This window comes from Pseudopipra pipra, chromosome 3, assembly GCF_036250125.1.
Source record: "Pseudopipra pipra isolate bDixPip1 chromosome 3, bDixPip1.hap1, whole genome shotgun sequence".
Taxonomy (NCBI): domain Eukaryota; kingdom Metazoa; phylum Chordata; class Aves; order Passeriformes; family Pipridae; genus Pseudopipra; species Pseudopipra pipra.
In genome coordinates, this window is record NC_087551.1 from 61,063,631 (window position 1) to 61,081,641 (window position 18,011).

Genomic DNA, 18,011 nt, shown 5'->3' on the forward strand with positions numbered 1-18,011 from the left:
CTATGAACATTTTAGAGTTTGTGAGCTTTTACAAAGAAATTCAAGGAGACAACTTTTCAGGAGCTGAAAGTCCCTAAAATTCACATCTTTTTTAATCAATTATATTGAAAGCTCTTTTACAGTGTATTATCAAGAATAAGAACATTGTTAAAAGCAATTCAACAAAACTTAGAACTAAGAATAGACTGATACATTCAAAGCACATTCCTTCTTCCACTGATTCTCTGATTTCCCATCCCTCAAAATTTATCCGTCTACAACAGAGGTTAAAGAAGGAAATAACCTAATTTCTTTAATCCTCATGGAGGTAGAGACTAGACCTCACAAAATTCTGGCTCCTCCCATATGGGAGCCAAGCTGTCATATTAAGGCTGTATTATGTATATATGACCAATACCAAACTGTACGGGCTGTCTTTCTTAGGATACAACTAAGCTATATTTGCTAAGTTGTAACACTTTTTAAGTCAAGTTAGTTCCCTTCACTACACTGACAGATTCTTCCAGTCACTGCAGTATAAGAACAAAAATAGTAGCCACCATTTATTTTTCTAAATTCTTCTACCCTTGTACACAATGTAAATGTAGTTCCTCCCTATCAGCAGATGGAGACAGAGTACACGTGTTTTGATGTCATCATCCAATTAATTAAAAATTTCTCACCACACAACCCAGTCAGCATCCATTTGGTCGATCTTTGTATTTTTTTTAAAGATTACAGGATAAGTAATGTAAGCTTGGGGTTTAGTAATTTCTCTGATTTTAAAACTGTTTTTCGGGTTTTGGAATTACCTAAGAAATATGATTCTAGGTCTAGTCATACTTTTCAAGGCACAGAGCTCTAGTGCAAACAATCATCGTAACAGCAACACAAATTCTGTGTTCTCTTTCATATGAGGTATTCCTGTAATATTGCTGTATGATATAGTTTTTCAAATTGTTGTTAATTATTTTCACAGTGCTATTTGACAGCATGATAAATTGTGGGTGTAAATGATAACATTCTAAAAAACCCCCAAATCCAAAAAACAAACCCTAAGTAATAAGCTTAGCTAGTAAACTTAGCTGTAAGCTTTATAAAAATTTCCTCACAATTCATTATTACATTTGACTTTTTGTTTTGGCCCAGGTAGGAGACAGGAACTAAGTATTGCCTTGGTGCCATGATCATATTCTTAAAAAGAGTTATTACCCTATAGAAGTATCCTCAATTTTACTTTTAAAAGGTGTTCTCCATTCTGCAATTTTCTGCAGTTAAGGTTTTTTGAATGTCTCTTACATCTTATCCATTACATATCACTACAAAGGAAGTATATGTGTACAGCCAAATGTCAAATAACAGTTTTTATTAACTGTTCTCAAATATGTGAGGGTCAGATATTAATATCCTACCAACATAACTGTTTCCTGTGTGTTTCTGTAAAGTCAACTAGCACAAACTCCTGGGGTTCAAAAGTAATGGAGTACTACTTTTCCTAATAGCCCTAAAAAAATTCTATAGTGTAATGCTTAAAAAAATAGCATGTATTTAAAAGTAGGGCTTGTTGAAACCAAATTAGATCATTTTTTTTAACTTCTATTAAAACGTGTCTTCCATCTCTCTCTGCTGAATAGGAGTTGTCATTTCTCCTAAATCTGGCCTAGTAAATGTTAAAAAAATAAAAAATACAAAAATGATTATTCCATTATCTCAACATGTTACTAACAGGAACACAACATCTTTATGCTTAACATTCACTATTGAGTGATTCTGTAAGTATTTTGGGTCACACACAGTTTCTGCCACTTCCAAGTTTGATTTGCTGCTATTCACTGGGTTACCAGGTGTTTCCAATCTTGAATTGGAATTCAGGTGTTTCCAATCTTGAAGCAAGGATGCAACAGAAATATTATCCATTCTCTCAGAATATTTAAAGTTTTCAACTGTGCAACAGAAATGGAAGGAACTTTTTAGTCTTCCCAACAAATCCATGCCTACAGCTTCCATTACATTTCAGTCAAAGTTGGTGACTGTTTCTATCATCAGTCTGGCTAAATTGACTCTTTGTGAAGAAGTAAGTCAGTGAATGTAAACTCTTGTTAGCTTTAATAATGATCTTAGATTAATGCAATCCATTACTTTTTCAATTATCTTGCTACTTATAGCTACTGCAAAAGTTTCTGTGGGTTGTTTTCAGCTGATGCTTTGGGGTAGATAGTACGTTCTTTGAATGAACACTTTTCCTCCTTTTCAAATATTTTTTAATCATTCAAGCAAATATTTCTTCATTAATTTGCTACTTATGACTGTTTCAACTGTTTAGGCAAATTAATTTGCAGGGTTTTATTTTTTTTCAGTCTATTTCTTTGTCATCACTTCAGCTCTCAAAATAGGACTTAACTGATGTACAGATTTTCATGCCAGTATTTTTGCACAGGAAGGAATTTCACACAGTACTACTAGTAATTTCCCTGACAGTATTCACAATCTGGAGCTATCAAATCTGTGACTGAAAGCTCTTGTTTGCTGAGCACAAACTGCATTTTAGAGCAGATAGCATTTATTTTGTATGACTAAAAAGGCATAAAAAATCCTAATGAAACTCACACATATTATGTTAGTGTCAGCAGAAAAAGAAGTTTTTTCTTGGTTCAGTTTCAGAAGTGTCTCCTTTCTCCAAATAACACAGCATTCTGAATCATAATGTGCCTGTAAAAAGTCAAATTTGAATCCATTAAGGAACTGCTCAGTAGAAGTTGGATGTGCTCTAAAGCACACTAAATTTCCTTCTACTTTCTTAACCTAATTATACCTAATTTAATGTGTATTATACCTGATGTAATAAAGTGATAGTCAGAAGAAAAATGTTAGCAAAGAACATTGTGAAGAATGTACCACTCCACAACTATAGTCAATAGAATTAATGCTAGAAAATGTAAAGCTAATTAAAAGTAGGCAGTTACAATAACCCCAAGGAACTGTGATCATATGAATGCTGAAAAAAAGCAACTAAAAGGTAGAAAATAATAACAATGTTTGTCTAAATAGCCAAGTTATATTATAGATATGCTTTGGCTGACTGTAGCTACAAAAGTATGAGCATTAAATGAGCTAGTAGGATTTTCTCTGTGCTCTTCAGCGGCTTATAGTTAACTCACAGATGTCTTCTGTCTCAATTCAGTTTAATCCAATCAACTCACCTCACTCTGCCCTATACTTACCTATAAAATGTATTTTGTGGTGAAAACCAGCTGCTTCTTCCTGCCGATGCTGGCATACAGAATATAGCAACAGCACTTCCTTTCACTCATCATGTGTCCATGGCTCTCAAGGTCAAAACTGCTGAAACCAAGGTAAAGGGAATTGAGTTTATTTAGTGTTGTATGTCACCAGATAGTATTTAGAGAATTAGAAAACTACTGCGGGGCTTGAATGAGCTGTTGCTTTCATTCTTACAGACTGTTCTTTAATGTTCTCTTCCTAAGAAAACCCAAAATTAAAAGGACACTTTATACTATAATGCTGGTAGTAAGTACTGCAAAGTGCTTTTTATAAATATGTGGTATTGTCCCATTTATGAGATATAATTCTTAAAAGTGTCTAATGAAATTCTACATTTGACGTCACCAGTGATTTCCTAAGATTGTTCCTTTAAGTTGTTTTGACATATAATAAATAACCCTGTAGTTTTTAACTTGTGGGTTTTTTGCTTTGAAATACCAGAAGACCTAGAAAGGGGAAAATAGTTTGAAAACAGGAAGTGTTCTGAGATTTAAAAAATGTATGTTTAAATTTCTGTGGCAAAGTCAAATAAAAAATGAAGTAGAATATGATACAACTAGAAAATTTTCAAAGTGTTTTCATTTTCATGTTAGTTGCATTTCCTTAGCTTACTCAACTGAGCAAAGCACACTATACTTAATACCTCACTACCTCCCTAAGATAGGGCCTAAGAATATTCTGGGTACAAAGAGAAAACTCCTGTGCCTTTGATGCCAATGAAAGTTTGTCACTGACTTCAAGGCTAGGAATTCACCTACTGTAATTAGAGGTCAACAGGTCATCGGCTGACAGCCGTCCTTCAGTCTTGTGATTTTTCCCTTCAGTCCTGTCTCCCCACTTTTATTACAGTAGGAATCTACATCTAGAGCAGATAATGCTTCACAGAGGCAGTTGCAAGAAGGGGGGCAGTGGATAAAGGAGAATTACATGAAAAGTGCAACTGCTCAGAGCAGTGGAATGAAAATAATTCCCACCAAATATGTGCCAAAGATTAACCTTCCAGTGCTTAAAATTACTTTCAGGGGAGGAAGAGACAGCATGGCTGCCAAACTTGCAACTAGCACATCATTGTAGTCAATTAACATTACTGCAGTAATGGTGTGCACTGTGGAAAAGAAAGGATCAAATGGGTTATTTGGACAATTTTCATTTAGAATAAGACTATATATAATGGCCAGTCTTCGCAAGCGAAGATTTGGGAAAGGTCATAAACCCTTTGAGCCTGCGCAGTGGATTTTTTAGGTGAGACACAGCGTGCACTGAACTGAGCCCACCCTTTAATCCTGAGGTTCATCTGCCGGGGCCGAGCAAAGCTTGGACAGTGGCAGTGAGGTCCCCAGGACGTAGCTGGATTGCCATACAAGGCTGACGAGCTCCAGCTGCCCGGGGGGCCGGGAATTGAACCCGGGTCGCAGCGGTGCGAGTCCTGCACTCTAACCACTAGACCACCAGAGGCCCCAGAATAAGACTACAGACAGTGAAAAAGACCTGTATTTAGCCCTCAGACCAACCTGGCTGAAGAGATTAATCATTCTCAGTTTTTGCTTGTCTTTGTTTTGATGTATGGAAAAAAGAAAAGAGTAAGTCTATCCTGGACATTTTCTTATTGACAAATATCTGTTTGTACAGGCATGATGGCTTTCCCTTCTATATCATTAGAAAATAAAGCTCTTTACTCTCTTTTCTTGTGGGACATACATGCACTACTCAATATTTAGCAACTACAACATTTAGCAATATAAAAATAATTAGTTTGCTAAATTCACAGTATCCCCACTTCTGTCAATGTTGAATGCTTCTGTAAGTTCATTATCCACCACATAACCACTCACACAACCAAGGCCAGAAGTGAGCGTTAGAGTTGGAGTTTCATCCACAGAGGCATCTTCTACTGCTTTGTAGGATCTCCTATTTCCAAAGGCAGTTTATTGCATTGGCTAATTGCCTTTACAGTTCAACATTTTCTTCGTGCATCTTTTGAATTTGTCTAGCTAACACTTGTAGCTGTTTACTTCTTGTGGCTTTTCTGATAGATTAAGGAGCCCTTAAGTACCTGGTATTTTCTGCCTGTGAAGGTACTTATCCATCATAATCAAATCATCCCGCAGAGATAAACAGATTGACCTCTTTAGGGCTGTAGTCCTACTGAAGAAAAACCCCAAACATTTCTAGCCATCAGCTCCCTTTTATGTCTTTTCTGTGTAGCTTTTTAATTTTTTAAATTACTTTAAAAATTGCTGACAGAAAAAAAAAAAAAAACCACAAAAAACCCAAACCACCAAAACCCAACAACAAAACCAAAACCAACAAACAAACAAAAAAACAACAAAAACCAAAATCACCTTAAGCACCAAAGCTTAAGGGCTTTTTTTGTGTTTCCATATTGCAAGAGAAACTCATATTTATGAGCTAGTATGAGCTAACGTTCATCTGAAGCCCTTCTCAGTCTCTGCCTCCTTGAATAAGGGCTCCACTTACCAGCATAGAACAAACTAAATCAAAATGGAAATTGCACTTTGCAGCTGGCTTATGTTTTACGTTTTTCACTGCAATCTCACCTGGCAACTGTGTTTTATTTAAAAATGAAGACTTAAAAATATTTTATACCTTAAATTTTCTCTAAAAAAAATTATTAATTTTGAATAACGTGTCAAGAACATCACCCAAATTTATCCTCAAAATCTATGGCAATAAGGGCACTCAATAGCCAGTTTTGAAAAAAAACTTGAACAAAGGTAAATAAATAAAAAGAGCGGGCCTCTTTCAAGCATTGCAAAGTGGAAATTATTTGTGAAACGTCACAGTATCTTATATGTTTCTTTTTTGGTTTTATTCCTTTAGTCTTAGTTGTTCTCCAAATACTTCTTGCTTTTACTATGAATATGCAATTCTTTTTTTCCCCTACTTCGGTCCCTAAAACCAACCTACATATACATGATTCCTTTCACCTTTCTTCAGAACTGCGTCCTATTCTCTATTAGTTGTTACCTATTTTTTTCTAAAATTCATTCCTATTGTAAATATGGTGTCACTATTCAAAGAGGTAAATATTGGCTTATTTTGCATTGACATAATATTTCAATACATGCAGTCTACAGTCTCTGCTTGCCATTTTGATACAGTCCTCGTTATTTTACTCCTTCATTTAGGCACAGCCACTTCTCATAGATTTAATTCTGAATGAATACCTGTATTTGGTACATTTCATTACCTTAGTCTTCATTTTTCCATTTTAAATTTACTTTTGATCAACATAGAGAAGAACTCCTGTAAAACATCAAAACTTTCAAACTCTCTTGCTGTTAGCTCAATTCCATTGATCTCAAGGGAAATTCAGCATGGCATCTTCCAGAGCACACTAAAATGTATGGGCTTAGGGCCCATATTTATACATCCCAAGTGTATTAACTTAATAATGGAATCACTGTAATAATTATGTTCCTTCTAGATCATTATTGTTTAATGGTTGATAGTTTGGAGATCTATGGAGGTGTCTTACCAGATGAGTTGGGTAAACACACATTGCTAGTTTCAAATATTTGACAGCCAAATTGGAGAAAGGGCAAGAAGTCTTAACTCATTACATGAGTTGTACCTGGGCTAAGAATTTATAAAATAGTCTACTTCTAAAACAAAACCTGGAATGCTTTAATATAAAAAAGTAAAATACAGGTGCCCATCCTTCCATTGTAAATCATCATGTAGCACAATATTGAAGATGGACAATATGAAATTGGTAGCAATTCTATCTACAGAGACTGTCTTTCTCATGACCTCTTTTTATCTGTATTTTTTTAGAGGAAAGTAGATCAGAAGATGCTGGATTGAGGGGATAGGCAGAGAAGAAAACAACCATATAGAAAACAACCATAACTGTCAAGAAATGTCCTAATTTTCTGAAGACATGTAAATTCAATATATAATGGGTATACAGCAATATGTGATAAAAAAAGCCATAAATTGTAACCACATTAGGAGCAGAAATGTACCAAAGAGGTTTTAGTACTTTTCTGTAATTAGCTACAGCAAAAATTCTGCCTAAATATTTCATTTTACAATTCTTTTTTCACATTATGAATGATAGGAATCTAGAATTGTTTTCTGACAATACCTGATGTAAACATGGCATTTAGGTTTTCCTGTCTTATGTCCTTTTGCAGGTTGTTCTGGTGAACCTGTTGATATGCATAGTAGTTTTCTACACTGTGTACTATGTGGTCCTATCTGTGTGCTTCGCAGTATTCAAGTAAGATTTCCTTTTCTTTAGTCTAATATGCTGGCATACAACAATTGGATATCATGGGTAGAGATATGCCTGTTTAAAGGAAGCATCCCGACTGGAGGCATCCAATCACAGTTATCCTGTGAACATATTTTTCAAATTCAGTTAAATTTTTTTGCCTGAACCTTCTTTCAAATGCACAGATTTGCAAATAGACTCAAAACTAATATAAAATGTTGGTTCTAATATACTTGCTTGCACTTGCACCATGTAAATTATTGAACGTAAGAGAAAAGATGACATAAAAAAAGGAAAAGAAAGATTTTATAGTCAATAAAAAAGACAAATTATACTCCTTTTGGAAGTTATTGGTTAGCATGTATAGTGCCAAATGTCATAAATAAAAGTGGGCAAGGGCAAAACCACAACTTAGAATGGTACTTGAAGAGTATTCAATTTGAAATCCCATTTAAAAACACCCATAATATGTTATATAGTCACTAAGACATTACTAAACTCTCTGGTTAAATTTATTCATTCTGTTTCCACAGGATTAAAATGTTGGATGGTTTGGCACCTTTTGATTTTAAGACAAATCCCTCATGGATTAACCCATATTATTTAGGTAACTGAAGTTTGTTTCTTTTTTTTTCCCCTCAGTCAAGAATATATATTATATCTGGATATAAACTTGTCTTCCAATGGACAGTATTTTAAAGCTGTTTTAATAACAACAATGATTTCTGTATTTTAACTACACTGCAATTAAATGTTTATGCACTTCTCATTTCTGTACTGCTACTTAACATTCAAGTGATTTTTAGGCTTTTTGTTGAGTTCTTCTTCTGATCTCACATCATCTGAAGGAAACAGTCTACTTTGCCAGGATGCTTCATTTTCATTGCAGAACAATTACCTATTCTCCATCAAGTTCCTCCACAAAATTGTTTAATTTAATTTTCTTACTACAGCATATTCCTTATGAATCATTGGATCCAGATCTGAGGAGTAGGTCATGTTCAACAAATTGAAATTTTGCTTTGGTGATGCTTGGATACAGTGGGCATTAAAATATAAGGTTTTGATTATAGCTCAATCCCTAAACATCTTTATATATTCTAACACAAATTTTGGCAATTTTTCTGAAGCTCTCAAACTATATTCTTTTTCCTAAACTGTCATTCCTAAAAAATTACACGCATACATAAAATTTTACCAGATTTTTAATCTATTTTACAAAGGCAAACCTCATAACCCATCAGTAAAGTCAGAAAAGCTCAAAAGTAAATTGGTTAGTTCATCAGGTTAAAAGAGTAATAAAAATGCATGGATATTTGTACAGTGTCAATACTTTGTCTGATTTCAGACAAAGAAAGAACATTTCCGTTATAGCAGTGGAAAAGAAAATTAAAGCATATTCCATTAGAATTAATTTTCAGGGCCCTAATGTAATTACTGTATCTCAATATGATTTTTTTTCCCTAAAAATTTTATCAGTTGGTTTGATGCAACATGTGTATATGCCAAAGACTGCAGCTATGTCATGAAAACAGTTAGTACTCCACCCTTCGTTCTGTCCACCCAATGAAATAACATGGAAACGCAAAACTCAACAGCATCTGATTAATGTCTAAGGAAATAGAGTCAGAATTAAGATCTCTGAATGATGTTGCAAATTGAGAATTAGTTTACTCAGAGTTTCTCTCATGCTTGTTAAAAACAGAATTATGTCTTAAGACAACCTCAGAATAAAGATGGAAGTCAGCTCAGAAGTGAAGTATCCTTTCTGACTCAGTTTTGTGAAAAGTTCCTAGAGCATTTGTCTACACCAAGCATAATTTAAAGAAATACTATCTCATGAAATATAATATAGTAAACAAAAATACTATAATACATTGTCAAACATTTTAAAGTGTTATTTCCCACTTTCCACGTGGAGTTTTTCCAGTTAAATTTTTCTTATTTTTTTAAACTACTGGGTGAGAAATCCATAATACAATAGGAAGTAATAGATACTATAAATAAAAGAATAAAATAGAAAGGCACAAAATGCTGCCAAATTAAATTTCACTGTATAAATTAATTATACTGAAAAAAATAAATATGGTTTCTCTACTGTCAGCTACAGTAATCATAGGTATTATGTTACTGCAATGGTAAGAAAAACAAATAAATAATTCAAATAAAAATGTTGCTTTTATAAGCCTGTGTGATTAAAATGAAGAACAAATTGCATTTAGATGGACAATTTTATGAATTACAAATTCACAATTATGTCCTATTGTATGGGAAATCATGACTAGAGCTAGAAGAGACATCACACATTTTCCATTCAGCCCACTACTATCCCAGATTACCACACAGCATAAAATCAAACTTTGCCATAAAAGTGATAATGTTTTATCCTGTTACCCATAATAGCAAGTAAACAAGCTGACAGCTAAGCACCACTCCTTTGATGTGTTGAAGAATACAGGTCACCAAATGCCATGTGAAGTTCCTCCGTGCTTTCCTGCCCACAGAACAGGTCTGGCTTGCCTGTGCCATGATTTCTACAGAGCTGCATCCCATGTCAGAGGAGGTGGTCACCACAGGCTGGTGGCATGGCATGGTTCAACACACTCCAGAGAAAGCATCAGGGGACAGAAATGCACCATTCTGTCACCTAGAGAAGGAATTTTCTTGGTCAGATAACTTTAATAGTCAATTTTGGCAGCATAATTTTGTTATTATCACTGTGCTGGTAATCTCCATTCACAGTTTAACACAACACAGAGATAGCTGCTGAATGTCAGGCACAGTGACAGCATGGTAGCTGTGGCAGCCCTGGTATCAGCACCAAGAAAAACCAGGCTCCTGGTTGTATGGATGGACTGCCTCTGCTCACCTTCCAGGCTCTCTGCAATATCTCCCCTTGCAGGTCTCTCTAAACTGTTGTGATATATATATATATATTCTGGTACATACAATATATAAATATATGATGAAATGAAGGGACAAAGCTATGAAGTTTCTTATCAAACATAACCCCTTAAGCACAAAATTTTTCTTTAGATGAGAAAAATTTTACCTATGTCAGTATCAACCAAATCTATTTGGTACCATATACAAAGATTGTATATGTCCCTGAGGAAAAATTCCATGAAATTTCTCCTCTAGGCTATATAAATTATGTGTAATCCTGTCAATAGACATAATCCTGCTAATCCTCATGTTCTTACATAAAATAGATGATATTTTAAAGTCTATAGGCAAATCAGGATACAATCCATGCAGATGTCTGTGGCAAAATTAGAAATTATCTTTGTAATGGAAACATAAGCATAATATTTCACAGAATCATAGAATCATAGAATCATCAAACTTGGAAAAGACCTTTAGGATCATCAAGTCCAACCATCAACTCAGCACCACCACCATGTTCACCATTAAACCATAACCTCAAGTGCCATATCCATATGCTTTTTTAAACACTTTCAGGGTCGATGACTCCACCACTTCCCTGGGCAGTTCCAATGCTTTACAACCCTTTCTGTGAAAAAAAATTAAAATCCTAATATCTATTCTAAACCTCTCCTGATGCAATTTAAAGCAATTTCTTCTCTGGCAGAAGAGACCGATCCCCACCCAGCTGCAATCTCCTTTCAGGTACTTGTAGAGAGCAATAAGATCCCCCCTTAGCCTACTTTTCTCCAGGCTAAACGACCCTAGGTCCCTCAGCTGCTCCTCATAGGACTTATGTTCCAGACCCTTCACCAGCTTTTTTCCCCTTCTCTGGGCACGCTCCAGCACCTTAATGTCTTTCTTGTAGTGAGAGGTCCAAAACTGAACTCAGTGATCATGTAAGAAAATTTGCATAACTATCTCAGGTATTTTAACATTGCATTGCTATCATTTTATATTGCATTGCTATCATTTTATATTGCATTGCTATCATTTTATATTGCATTGCTATCATTTATATGAGAGGAAGCCTTTCAAAACTGTGTTTGATGAAAATATCCTATTTTCCTTTACAGTTCTTGTGATATCATTGGAAATAACTTTCTTCATTTGTGGTCTGCTGTTTGCTCTGGTTGTGGAAGAATGGGTTTGGGATTATGCTGTAACAGTTACTATTATTCATATCATCATAACTTCAGTTGGTAAGTAGGTTTACTGCTAAATATTTGCATAGTATCAAAACAAATCAACTATGATTCATCTACTGTATTACTGGACTAACTTAATATTCTTTAAAGCTAAACAAATATGTATCTCTATTTTCCATCCATTTGACTCATGCCTGTATATCAATCCTCCCATTTAAAACTGTTCTGGATTGTTGCAGAATTTTAAACCACTATTTTGTTATTAAAAAAATCACAGGTTCAGTTCACAGTCTAACACTTCATATGAAACAGATCCAGCCTAGATACAACTTCAGCATCTAGGACGTGGGGGTTATTTCAAATCAAAAAATTAATAGTTTTTCATGTCCTGACACTTTAAGATCTACTAATTTAACACTTTAACTCTAGTTAAGAGTAAAAAGGAGTTTGGCTTCAGCAAAGTCAATGCAAAGGTTTTGAGTTAAATCTTTGAACTAAATCTCTTTGAGGAAAATGAAGCATTTTATCATTAAAACTTTTTCCCCCCTGAAACTCTTTCCCTCAAAGGAAAGAAAAGGAAAAGAACTAGCTGCTGTAAATGAGACTCATCATCACTTTCTGCCAGCACCTGGTAACCTGCTTCCTCTTCTCAAGATGTTTAGCAGAATGCTTCTACGGCTAATTAGGAAATATAATTTAACTTTATCTTTGCCAGACCCCATTGGGGATTCTTTTCTCTTGTAACAATGAGCTTAGTATGATTATTCTAGAATTTAGAAAAAGGAAAAACACCACTGGCAAATTAGGACTACTTTCCTACTACATAGTAATCAATCTTCCCTTTTCTGTTGCTTTGTCCATTTGTCTTCTAGCATTTTAGACAGATGGAGATTCCCCAGTTCCTATGACAAATTAAGCCAGAGACCAACAGAGACTTCATCTTAAAAAATTAAGCATAATTTCCCATTTGATTTCTTGGAATTTAAACTACTGTTATTCCTCATTAATAACTTCTGTATTTAAATCAAGGAATTTACAAAAACTACAAAAGAATCTGCTTTGTACATAATTTATACAGGAAGATAGCATCTGTCATTAAAATAGATGATGCATTTTGATGTCCAAACAGCCACAGATTTGTTATTTCTTCTTTCAGATGGCCAACCAAACCTCTGCTGGCTGACCTTGAGCAGTGTGCCTCCTAGCCCACTTTATTACCTCTACAGTTCTGTCACTTTTTGGGGGGGAAGCAATATTGAGACATATAATGGCCCTGCAGCTGATCATGGAGGGGAGATGTGGGTCAGCTTGCATGTGGCAGGGGCCAGTGCCTGGCCCAGGAGGGAGCATGCCATGCTATAGTGTTAGCCTGCGCTGTGCAGCCCCAGCTGTCTGTCACACATGGCATCAGCCATTACACAAAAATGTCAGGCTACTTAATTTATTTGGATTGTAACAGTATGTAGGCACTCTAGCAGGGAAATTGTGTCTCTGTAGTGCTAAACTGTGCACAGGTAAGTAATAAAAAAGGCATTTCTTCTGCAGGGTGTCTAAGAGGTCGGTTTAGCACACTTATTAGGTTTAGATTTGTGTTCCAGTGGGATCCTTCATGTGGCTAAGCTTAATGGTATGGTATCTGAATAATCAGGACCTAAAGCATTTGCCATTTCAATACATGTAAAATATATAATCTATGAAACATAACTAAGCAGACCTTTGATAACATGGTACACTGTTTACATATCCCAATTCTTACAGTTTTAAAATTTACATTTCTACTTTTCTTCTTCTTGCAGTTATGTCTGAATTCCCCCTGATGTTACACTGGTGGCTGGCATTAGGTATAATGACATTCTTTAAAGTTTAATTTATTAGAATCTGAGTACTATTTATAGTATGAATTGTTTCTATTAACTGTCTGTTGCCTCACTAATCTGAGAATTTTCAACATTTAAAGAGGAAATATAGGCTTTTCATTTATACTTCTTTTAATGACACAGGTAAGTAATGCTGGACTAGCATTTGCCTCATCTTAAAAAAAATCTCTATTAAAACCAGGATGTGCTCAGCTTATGTTAATCTTGCAAACAAACAGCAGACACATAACTTGAAATAAGTCATGATTAAGTCCTGACTAATCAAACTATCTCAATGCAGGTGTCAAAAAGACAGTTGTCCAAACTAGTCTTCCTTGATACCCTTTACAATGAATGGGAAAAACCACACACTTCCAGAAGCAAGTTTTATAAAAACTACGTAAAGGTACTTAAGATAGATGAGAAGAATTCCAGTCATCATGTTTCTTCAAAGTGAATGGCAAATGTACATTTCTGAATGTTTAATTGTCTGTAAAATTAAAAGCATAGATTTGTACTTGAAAAACAGATTATCTCGAAAAATAGTTTAGAGAAAAGGACTGGCTTCTGTTCTTCTTTCTTATATGATGGATAACAAAGATCAACAGCTGCAGTAAATTCCTAAATGATGGAGAGAGGCAAATAAATTCCCTGTCCTGCAACTAGTTTTGCATCAGCAGCTGCTGGGTCTCGTATCTTTGTGGGTACATAAATCCTTGAACAAAATATTTAAGTAGATGGGCCATTTTTTTAAAAAATTGAAGACAAAAAGAATGCCAGTTTAAAGTTTTATCATAAAGCTTGTATTCCACTATAAAAATTAATACAAAACAGCCATATCTTTTCTTTCAGGATCTGGAGTAATTTCAATGATTTGTGGAGGACAGATTTTGGCATACTGCTTGTTCAAAGACAACTTCATTTACCCCATTCTAGATGATTTTTGAAAAGGAAAATTAGAACTTGCTTCTATATCTGTACGATTTTTATGGTTTCATTAACAGTGTAATTAAAATGAAGATAGCAACTGTCTAATGTTTATCTTACCAGACCTCTTGTGTCTTATGTTTTTTTGCAATGTCAATGTCATCACTTTCAGCTCTTGTATGTACATTTTCCATTAATCAAATAGTTAGATACACTCTGTTTTAAAAGAAAGAAGCCATAGGGAGAATAAGAGCAATGATGCAACATTCCTATAAAATCCTACAAGGAAAAGGAAAACATATGTTTGAATGTAATGTTTGGGTGCCTGTTATCTGTTGTGTTTTATGAAATGCTGAGTCTAATTTAGGCTGCAGTCTGACCACTCACAAGCACTGCAAAACTTCAAAGTCACCCTCTCTGGCATAAATCACTGTAGGTTTAAAGCAGTCTTTACTGGCAAACTCCTGGCAAAGAAGAATCAGTGAACAGCATATACCTCTGCATGTCATTCCATCTTTAAGTTAAAGCTCTCACTTAAAAGCTGCCCAATACAATAGGAGGGAGAGGTACAATCTCTAATGTTTGGTTTGACCCTCTTCCTTCCAGGGATGCTACAGACAAGTGTTTTCAAATAGCTTCAGGCTATTTTCTCTTTGGCTAAGGATCCATTTGTGGTCTGGCTGTGCTGGAGGGAGGAAAGGCAAATGCTACTGAAAGGCATTTTTCTATATATCCCTTTCTCTCTCCCTCAGCTACCAGTGGCCAGTGCCAAAGTGTGAGTTTATGCATAGTGGTAATTAAAAACAACAAACCATAGTAGTGGCTTCAAGTTATTCTTTATGTCTTTAATCATAATAAAATTGTAACAGGAAAATTGCTAGAAGGCAACTTCATCTTAAATATTAAACCAGTGATTGGATTTCAACTGGAGTTTGCTTAGGAGAGCAAGACTAGATTGCTGTTTGCACAAGAGTGTTAAATGTTGGATTTACCTTAATCTCACTCAACAGATAATGCCTCTGAAGAATCAGTCCCCTGTTGATCTAATCAAACATCTTTAAATTTATTGCAAGTTTTAAAATTTTCAATTAAGCTTCAGTACTGAAAGTACATATATAGTGAGAAGCACATTTCAGAAAACTCCCTGAAAAAGGAGTTTGTTTCTCATGAATGATAGATATTTAAGTCATTTTAGAGACAAACAAGGTATGTAAATCCAATGTACTTGATAGATGTAGACTTTAGAAGTTTTTCAGCATAATATGCTGCGTACTGAACTCAGAAGGGATAACTCTGGAGAGTGAATTAACTGACCTTCACTGATCACTGGGCTGATGGATTGTTTTTAGTTTGTGGATTTGTATCTCCAGAAACACTAGTATGCAGATAACTGTCTGGTATTATACATTTGGAAAATGTTTGCACATTTCTTCTAGGTTTGTTTCATTTCACAACTACAGAAATGGATGGGAAGGAAGTAAGGTCTAATGTAAATTCATGCCTCTGTCCTTTTCCTCACAGAGTTTGTGTGTACCTCACAGGTAGTGTGCCATGTGGTAAAACATAAGTGGATTAGATATAAAGTTAATCCGCAGGTGGAACACGTTTCTATTTTTAACCTGACAGGATTTTCCTCTACGCGTGTCAGCCCAGCCGCAGCTTGTAGCCCAGCCTTAATATTTTTAACTTTTATTTTCTACTTAAAATCTTAAATCACCAGTAAGAGATACCTTCAGACTAGTATGAAGAGGGCTTCAGTCCAAGTATTTCTCCAAAGCACATACAACTAGGCCAACGCTAGAAAAACAATCACAGCAAGAATTCTATTGAGGATTAAAAGCCCGGGTCCAGCTATTAAATGGTCATTGGGTTTTTGCGTTACTTTCAGATATGGAATGGTGAGACAATTTCAACAGTATTTATTTCATCTTTTCCATTGCTTTTAGTGTTGTGCCCAATGATAAATATTACACATAATGTTAAAGTGTAGGCACATTTTGTATTATACAAATAAATATTCATCATGTAAGAAACATGAGCTATATCTGTGTAGGCATTACCTGGTTAGAAGCCTTCAGAGTAAATATCTAATACTGTGTGATTTCTAACTGATACACCAAAATGGTACTTTTGAATAAGACAAACCTGGCTGTTTCTGGAACAACAGTAAAGTACCCACTTGAACAATTTGCATGTGACTAATTGATAACAGTCAAGACACAGGTGAGAAAGAAGAGCTGCTGGAGGAAATGAAGGGCATTGTATGTTTCACAACAGACCTGTTAAAGACAGCAACAAAAGACCACCTCAGAAACCAAAAGGAAAACAGAGAAAACAACAGGGACACGTACTTGGAAAAAAAGTCACATGAAAACAAGAAATGAGAAGACAAAAACACACAAGATCAGTGAAAGAAGAAAAATCTGCAGACTGAACTTGTAGCACTGGAGTCTCATGACGTGAGACTTGTATGCCTCTTGTACACAGCAATCTGTTTTTGGGCTGACGTATACATGATTCTAGAACAGATGGTCTCCACATCCATAGTTACCACTATAATCTGTGGTGTAATGCCTGTGGCTCCTGCCCTGGGACTTTCAGAATTCTCTGCTCTCTGACTCAGCCAGTCACAGGAACATTGTCTAATTTAGTTGGTGTAGGTTTGGTATTATTTAACCCTTCATGATACAGTCTGGTAGTCACAAGTCTACACAGGTATCAGTGGGGGTGTAATCCGTCTAGGAAATGTTACAGGCAGATGGAGACTTTATCCACTTCCAGGCAGAGTTTGCAGGGAAGAGGATTAGAAGTTGCAAACATTAGGTACAGAAATCAGTGGAACAGTACACAAATGACATACCTTAATAATACCACACATAGAGTAATTTTAAGATTTCTTTTCAGAGACAAGAAACTCCTTTTCATCATATCCAACCACCTACTGAGACAAATTACAGTTCTTCTTCATTCAGCCCTCTCTCTAAAGGGCTCTGCATTCATCCTTGATCCAAATGGTGCAGTGTCTTTCTTGTAACAAAGAACGTGAATGAAATGAGGGATTTTTTTTTGAGACTTTAATGCATAGGAGAGTGGCTAATGCCACTGCCTTCAATGTAATATCAAAGGGCAAACCAATTCAAAAAATTGCTCTGGGACAAACAAACTAACTCAATAATGTAAAAACTGCCAAATATCAAACTATGGAGTACAGGAAACATAGTGGTTTTTAGCTGGCATTTTAGTAAAAATATAGGTTAAAATCCTTATCATTTCCTAGTGAAGTAAAGAGCTGGTTATTACAAACTAAGCCTGTCATTTTTCCAACTCTGCAAATTGCTCGATCAACATTTCCATCTCTTTTGTATTCAAACTTTAAAAAGCAAGAAAAGCAAAACCTTACAGTACTCATTACTTCTGTATTCCTAAAAATACCAACAATTGCACATTCAATAAATACAGAAAACACAGTATGAATAATATTATGAATAATACAAGGTAGATGAGTAACCTTCAGTCATCTACATTGGATATTCCTGTGGCCTACAGTCTTTTGACCAAGTGAGCTTTGTTAAACTGAGAAAAATGTGAAAGCCTTACACATTCTTTATTCCATCATCTGGTATGTATGTTGACACACCATGAAGTTAGATCCCT

General features: G+C 35.2%; 1 protein-coding gene across 1 annotated transcript; it reads left to right on the forward strand.

The window, feature by feature from the left end:
- The first annotated feature begins 6,283 nt into the window (after positions 1-6,283).
- Positions 6,284-14,449, forward strand: TMEM244 (transmembrane protein 244). The gene is made up of 6 exons (XM_064647388.1): positions 6,284-6,304; positions 7,422-7,507; positions 8,035-8,108; positions 11,503-11,628; positions 13,371-13,415; positions 14,283-14,449. Exons 1-6 carry the CDS (start codon positions 6,284-6,286, stop codon positions 14,375-14,377), a joined length of 447 nt encoding a protein of 148 aa, XP_064503458.1. The 3' UTR covers positions 14,378-14,449.
- The last annotated feature ends 3,562 nt before the right edge of the window (positions 14,450-18,011 follow it).

Bases quoted from the DNA above. Each gene is read 5' to 3' on its own strand.
- TMEM244 (XM_064647388.1), top strand. From the start codon at position 6,284: ATGGTGTCACTATTCAAAGAG. The intron at 6,305-7,421 runs GTAAATATTGGC...GTCCTTTTGCAG, and splicing joins TGGTGTCACTATTCAAAGAG to GTTGTTCTGGTGAACCTGTT. The intron at 11,629-13,370 runs GTAAGTAGGTTT...TTCTTCTTGCAG, and splicing joins TATCATCATAACTTCAGTTG to TTATGTCTGAATTCCCCCTG.